Source organism: Macadamia integrifolia, chromosome 5, assembly GCF_013358625.1.
Source record: "Macadamia integrifolia cultivar HAES 741 chromosome 5, SCU_Mint_v3, whole genome shotgun sequence".
In the NCBI taxonomy this organism is placed as follows: Eukaryota; Viridiplantae; Streptophyta; class Magnoliopsida; order Proteales; family Proteaceae; genus Macadamia; species Macadamia integrifolia.
The window spans coordinates 881602-889244 of NC_056561.1; the positions used below are offsets into that span (position 1 = coordinate 881602).

General features: G+C 36.9%; 1 protein-coding gene across 1 annotated transcript in view; it reads left to right on the top strand.

Moving 5' to 3' along the window:
• Positions 1 to 2243: 2243 nt before the first annotated feature.
• The window catches only part of LOC122078205 (lipid phosphate phosphatase 2-like), an 8014-nt gene continuing 2614 nt past the window's right edge, over positions 2244 to 7643 (top strand). The window contains exons 1-7 of the mRNA XM_042644093.1: positions 2244 to 2658; positions 4580 to 4804; positions 4942 to 5029; positions 5128 to 5237; positions 5360 to 5453; positions 5659 to 5847; positions 5969 to 6028. Coding sequence (XP_042500027.1) covers positions 4589 to 4804; positions 4942 to 5029; positions 5128 to 5237; positions 5360 to 5453; positions 5659 to 5847; positions 5969 to 6028 — 757 coding nt within the window. The 5' untranslated portion in view covers positions 2244 to 2658; positions 4580 to 4588. The remainder of the gene's footprint in view (positions 2659 to 4579; positions 4805 to 4941; positions 5030 to 5127; positions 5238 to 5359; positions 5454 to 5658; positions 5848 to 5968; positions 6029 to 7643) is intronic.

The following is a 7643-nucleotide window of genomic DNA, read 5'->3' on the forward strand; positions in this document are numbered from 1 at the left end:
CTCCCCACTTACTTGTATATGTACACGGTGCTTGTACCTGGTACGAAAAAGATTCGATGTGTAGGTACACGTATATTGAGTGTAACCTATCATAAACATAATGATTTATCATTTCACTATTTTGGGTCAAAATAATCATGTTTGAACACTAAAATCGGGTTTATAATCATAAATGGGGGTTACCCATCAAATTTGGACCAATTCTGATAATTCTGAAAAGACAGGTGGGCTAGCGCCAAATATAGGCAGACTATGTAGCCCGTCGATTTCAGCCCACCGGTTACACCAGAGCCTAAAAACTGAGTTCTGGGAACTCAAGTGGGCTAAAAATACCTCCATTTTTTAAACGAAATTCCTCCAACATCTTTTCTAATTTTTCTTCGGCTTAGGAAACTTGTTTAGGGTCGATCCGGCGACTTAAATCACTCATCTAAGGTCAAATCATATATCCTCAACCTAGATCTAAGATCAAATCAAAAGAAAAATGAAGATTCTTACTTCTTTCTCAAGAACACTAATGAAACCCAAAATTTTACTTCTTTTACTCAAGAACCTCCAAATACTCTAGATCTTCATCAACACTCCTTTCAAATCCTTCAAATCATTATACACACCTTCTATTAGACCTTATATTTGATTATCTAAGTAGGATTAGCAAGATCCAAGTGAGTTCTTTCCAAAAAATCAAAAAGAGGGTTTAAAAAAGGGATTTTCCTAAGAATCTTTAGAATGTGTACAATACTTACCTCAAATCGAAGATCTCGGCAAGCAGATCATTAATTCGAGCTCAAAATACCAAGACCCAGCTCCGGTGAAGCTCTACGGTCGATTTTCCCTTCTTCTTTCTTCTTCTTCTTCTTCCTCTTTTTCTTTCTTCTTCTTTCTCTCTCTTCTTTACTCTCCCACTGACCAACTACCATTAATGAGAGAAAAGACAATTAATGTCACATCTTTTATATCTGGGGCCCCCAAAATATCTTCTATTCTCAGGTGGGTAAATCTCAAGTGGGGTAAATCTCAGGTGGGTAAATCTCAAGTGGGTAATCTCAGGTGGGATATCTCAGGTGGGTATATCCCAGGTGGGTTTCAATGTGAATAAACTCCCACATAAGATTAGATTACGTTGGCACCCACAAATACTAGTATGTACCTTTACTTTTTGTACATGGCCTCGTGGTGCATGTAAATGCAAGGCTTGAGTGAACGTATTACACTTGGTACCTGCTCGGTCATGTCAGGCCAACCTGAGTTCAAGGTCACCCTTGCTACCATAGTCCATATAGTATCTGTGTCGGTTCTCTCTGATTTGGCCCCTATATGATCAAACTAAGTCAATATGGATAATTAGACTGGGTTTAGAAAGTAGGGTGTCACATTCTGTTCAAACCTGCTGGTTACTATACTATATTTCTTTACACCGCCCCACCAAAAAAAAAAAGTTACGATACTATATTTCTACTAAAAAAAATACTATACTATACTATATTCAATCTCCAAGCGCCAAAAAAAACCACTTTTGTGGTAAATCTATCAAAGTTCATCCTAGTTCAGACAGATCGAAATCGACTGCTTAGTCTAAAATGAACTTCTTATCAATTTGGTTCTTGGTTGGGACCTACGGAATATCTCTTCTTGCTCCTCGATCTTCGGAGAATGCGGCTTTGTATTATTGTAAGATCTCTGTTCTGAACATTTCTTGGAAGTGGACGACATGATATCGAATTTTATGCTATTGTCCAGGCCTTGCGACAGTGAAGACATTATTTGATTTCAAAGGAGTTTTGTGACAAGATTCAAACCTATGGCCCTCTGTACCCAAAACAGATGCGCTGATCAAACTGCGCTACACCTCGTCTCACCCCCCGGAGTCTAACCACCTGATCGATGAACAGTCGAACCGAACTCTGATCACTAGATCTAATCCAATAGTAGCACGATTAAACCAAATCAGACCGAAATTGGTACCAACAGAAAACTTTCTCTAAAACAGTTTGATTTCAGGTTCGACCGGAATCAGACTTCTCTGTAGCGCACTACACTGTACAGCCCAAGATTCTCCTAACCGTTGCAATAGCAGAGCAAACGGACAATCTTTTTTTTTTTTTTGGTAGAAGCAAACGAACAATCTGACATCCTTACTTTATGGTAGCCAATAAAAGTTAATCTCCGAAAACGACTAATCATATCCAACCCCCCGAGATAATAGCATGCGGATACGATAGTATCTGTGTTTCTAGGTTGTTTCCCTCTCTCTCTCTCTCTCTTTCTCTTTCTAGATCCTGTTCTCATTTGGTTGACCAAAAATGAGACCCTCGGCGTTTCCAACATGATTAAGCAGACTCGAGATGTTATTATGGTCGAAACTGGTGGTCTTCCCTAGAGTTCAAATATTTTCTTAATTTCTTCCGCTTTCTTTACGATTGAAGAACAAGAAAACGAGTCTCTCTCTCTCTCTCTCTCTCTCTCTCTAAATTTCGATATAAATCATCAACGATTCTCTTCTTGTTCTCCTTTTTTTTTTTTCCTGTCAATGTTGGCTTCTCTTTGTCTTATTTCTTAGGGTGAAAGGACTGGAAGAAACGAAACAATCTCTTTGCGTTATCTCTGACTCTCGTTGAGGAGTCTCTGCAAGTATTCTCCTTCTCCAGGCTTTTCCAGGTTAATACATTCTTTTTAATCCGTTTGATTTCTTTCTCTTTTCCTGGTAGGAAAAATGTGTCATCTCATAAGCATTAAATGATGAATTTCTTTTGTTCAGAAACCTGCAGTTTTATTCGTTTCTGGTTTCTACTTATTATCTTAAAATTTTGGTCATGGCAAGTTGCTGAAAAAGCTTGTCATCTGATGCTCGTTTTTAACAAAATTTCATGAGCTCTTCGATTGATGGACGAAGAATCTTGCATTTTGATTTGCGGCCGCTCTAGGCGACGAAGAATGATGTTATTACCTAGTTATTGCTTTGTTGTAGATATCGATACATAGAATGGCAGCGATTGATGTAAACAAATCTTGTTTGTTGCGAGTACTCGTCTTTTATTTTCAATTATTCTTTACTTATATTTCCTTTGAATCCAAGAAAGTTATCATATATCATCTTATTAAAAAAAAAAAAGAGCAAAGGTGAAAAATAAACAAAATTAGCACTAGGCTCCGTTTCCAAGTTCTTTTATGTTATAGACCTATTCCTTGTAAAAGGTTATACTAAACCTTAATTACGTATAAGTAAATGTTTTAGGAAACTATACAAAACTAACGGTGAGGTTTGACCATCTTACCACCTTATCCATCTCTAACCCATTAACAAAACCATAACCCATACTCTGAAAAACTCTGGATGTAGAGATTACTAACCCATTTAATTGAATGAATTTGTATGCCTGATGTCTTGCTGTCAAAACGAAAGACAAGGGACAAGAGATAAGCTTTAGCAAGCCTGTGAGAGGTTCGGAATGAGCAGTTTCTTTACATAAATATGCCAAAATTAGAAACTTTTTCATGTTCTTTGGGGAGGAAGTTCTTCGATTTTATTCGAGGTATGATGTGGCAAAAAGAAGGCCTTTGCCGTGGCACAGAGCTATAATAGGACCCAGGTGAACAAAAACATTTCAATTTCTACCATAGTGGTTGGTCCTACCAGTTAATAGCAGTTTTCATCGATTTAGATGAGTTAGAATTCTCATCTTCGTTAAGTAGGTTAAACAAGCACATGGGGACCTCTGCTAGCTGGATTATTTCGAGAAAGTGCCAACCAAGGCGCCCAATCTTGATGACTTAAATGAACATCCAAACAGGAAAGATAGGAGCATGAGCACTCAAACCCATATCAGAAATTCCATGGCCAAACTGATTGAATCCATTCCTAGTCTAACTCAATTTTTCTAGTTCCATGAGGTCAACTCTCTAATTAACTGACACAAAGACAATGACTTTTAACTAACTCCAAGAGGTATCAAATCTCTAATCAACTAACACAAACAAATCTTTTTTTGACTTTTAACTACACTGAGGTGGATCTAGGTCAAGCCTAACCAAAAATAATTTCAAATTGTATCAAACTAGGAACTCTTAAATCATTTAAACAAGACAGAATAAAATAAGCAGAACGAGAAGCCATGTATCATGCCTGCTATCCCTATGTGCTATAAATTATATGCACACGTCTGGACATTATCTCTGGCCTGCACCATCTGTGAACTGCCAGCATAGATGCTCCTGAGTCTCAGGTCTACATTTAAAGAACTAGAATTGAATTAGTACAGAAAATGAGCTGCTTCCTTGTACTATGTTTTCCCATAAAAATTTCTGTCCCTTTAAGTTATTTTTAATGTTGAATATGTGTAGTCATGGTCTTCTGGAAAAAGTTTACCCTACTATGTTTTTTTTATTTTTTTATTTTTTTTATTTTTAAATTTTACTTTAGAGAGGAATAAAAAAAAAAAAAAAAACTACCAGAACCAAGAGTTGGAGTTTTACAGATAATAACTTAGTGATTTGCTCTTTGCTTTGACAACTTCTTTCCCTCTGTTCTTTCATGTTGGTTGGATTCCTTAGTAACTTATACCTTTCATTTGTCTTCTAGTTGGTGAAAATGCCAGAGATTCAGTTGGGGGCTCACACAGTAAAAACCCATGGGGTTAAAGTGGCAAGGGTGCATATGCATGACTGGCTAATACTTCTACTTCTTGTGGTGATAGAAGGGGTTTTGAATCTCATTGAACCGTTTCACCGCTTTGTTGGGGAGGACATGTTGACTGACCTAAGCTTCCCATTGAAAGCCAATACTGTCCCCTTTTGGGCTGTTCCGGTATGTATCTGAATCTGACAAATTCCATCATTGTTACAATACACTATAAAATTTGAAATTGATTCCTCCTGAAGTTACATAAATTGCTTCATTGTAAAACCAGAAAAATAACTTCCTTTCTTGTTGTCTTATGACAGATAATTGCAATAATATTACCTTTTTTTATCATTCTCGCATACTACTTTTGGCGAAGGGATGTGTATGATTTGCACCATGCCTTACTGGGTAATTTGTTTCTTTTCTATCTCTATTAAAACAAGCCTTTTTCTTATAATAAATTAAAGCATCTGCTTTGCTGAGATAAGTATATTATGCAATTTCAGGTCTCCTATATTCTGTACTGTTGACTGGAGTTTTAACAGATGCAATTAAAGATGCTGTTGGTCGGCCACGGCCTGATTTCTTTTGGCGCTGTTTCCCTGACGGAGTGAAGGTGTGTCCATGTTTTCCTAATGCTGCTAGTTTTCTGCTATCCATCCTGATTTTTCTTTGTATATCAAACTTCTGTATTTTCTTATATTCAGACAACATATTTCTCTTGTGCTGCATCTCTAGGTAATTAATAATGTTACAATGGGTGTTATTTGTCATGGAGATGCTCAAGTCATTAAGGAAGGCTACAAAAGTTTCCCAAGTGGGCATACTTCATGTAAGTGGTGCAATCAGATGGCCGTAATTTCTTTGGGTTTATTGTGTTATTATCTTGAGCAACCTAGACTACAACATGGACTTTGGTGCTAGATTTTATTTTGGGGGTACTTTGAAGTCATTTCATGTCATGATGTAATCAGCCTTGTTGAGTTTGTTGTTCAGTATAAAATATATTTACAGAGCTACTATGTAAAATTTTGCAGGGTCTTTTGCTGGTCTTGGTTTTCTTGCCTGGTATTTGTCAGGGAAAATTAGAGCATTTGATCGTAGGGGCCATGTTGCAAAACTCTGTATTATTCTACTTCCCTTGCTTTTAGCTGCGCTTGTGGCAATATCCCGAGTTGATGACTATTGGCATCATTGGCAAGATGTTTTTGCTGCAGGTCTTCTAGGTATGCATGTCGAGGATAACTATAGTAGATTGTTTCTTTTTCTGATCAATTTTTTGTCCCTACTTGTGCAGACTTCTTGTAGCTGCCTATGACAAACCTTTTATTTATTAATTTTTAACAGGTCTAGTGATATCTTCACTTTGCTATCTGCAATTTTTTCCACCCCCACATGATCCAGAAGGTACGCCCTTGTTTTTTCTTGTCTATAGAATGCATAACTTGTTTTGTGGTTCAAAATCATTTGCTTACCATAGTGCTTGTGTTCAATAATTAGCCAATGTGGTTGGATTGTTCTTAGATAGGTTCTACTGTCACCCTAAAATTGGTGGTAAGAACATTTAAATTAAGAGTAGGCAGTAAGCACAATGTCCTGACAGCTGTTGATTTTATGGCATTGTATCTTAGTCGTTCATGACAGGTTTAAAGGGAGTGATCACTGGAGAATGTGGAACAAACACAGGAAGCACTGAGAGAGGAGGATTTTGTGCTGGAAAGCACCATGGATCCTGGACTTCTGTGAAATCTTCATTAAACCTTAATCCCTTAAATCCTAAACCATTAAAACCTTTAATCATTAAACCTAATACCTGAAAATACGAAAACCATGTGAACTAATTATGAAAGTTGAACCCCCACCATGAACTGGAGGCTATGAAACCCTAAACCATGAAATCTTCCATGCATTTTTTGGCTTAAATTAATTTTTGGAGAATGGAACAAACATCTGAATCCTTGTGCTTGAAATCTTGATGCACATGATTGATTCCCTGAGGTTAAACCATTTTATGAGCTCGAATATTGTCACTAATTTTTTCATGGGCACTCGTATCGATGTTATTGCACTTCTCAATGAATGTGTATAAAATTTTAGAATCTTCTTATGAGATTCTCCCATCCGATTCTCCAAGTGGAACTTTGGCCCCTGATCTTCCTTGTTTTGTCAATGTATGAAACAGTTGACCTGGATTTTTTTACTTCTAGTGGCCTAGTCTTAATCGTCAGCTTCTTGAGCACCAACTTGACTCTCCTAGCATGATACTAGAATGGTTATGTATTTCCTTAGAAATTGAGCATCATATAGTGATTGGAGAACTAGGTTTAAAATTATAAAATAGAGAGAAAAAGAATCCTGTCAATGACCTATGAAAGGGGGAAACTTGTAGACCAAGTCCAAAAACTGAATTGGAGCTATGGGTAAATAAAAAAGACTTAAGACTATGGAGAGAAGCAAAGTTTATATGAAGAGAACATATTTCAGCAGTGTGTAGAGGTGAGGTGTAAAAAATCAGGCTGAAATGTGGGTTTTCCTTCTTCCTACAAAGAAAAGGGGCGAAACAGGCAAAATAGCTCAAGTTCGGTCAAAATTTTGACCTTACACATTCTAAACAAGGTATTTATGATGCCTTATTGAACCGTATTGCTGAAACCATATGATGTAACACCGAAATTTTGGCTGAAACATTGCTGATTCTCTCTAATTCGTATGGTATTTCGACTTGGCCATTTCTAAAATTTTGGTGAGTTTTTGAGCTATGGTTGAGATCTCACCGATCCTGAAATTTCACCTGAAAGAAAAGTAAACGTCACTAATATAGACCAAAAAAAAAAGAGATTAGTCCACAAAATATGAAATATACCGGCTTTTAGAGTGAAACTAACCTCAAAACCCTGGTTTTGAAGCCTTAATTGATTTCCTTAACTTTCTCACTTCACTCTCTTTCAGATTTGATTAATATATTTTTTTTTCCAACACCCAACCCACCCAGCTACACACACACACACACATACAAATCCTT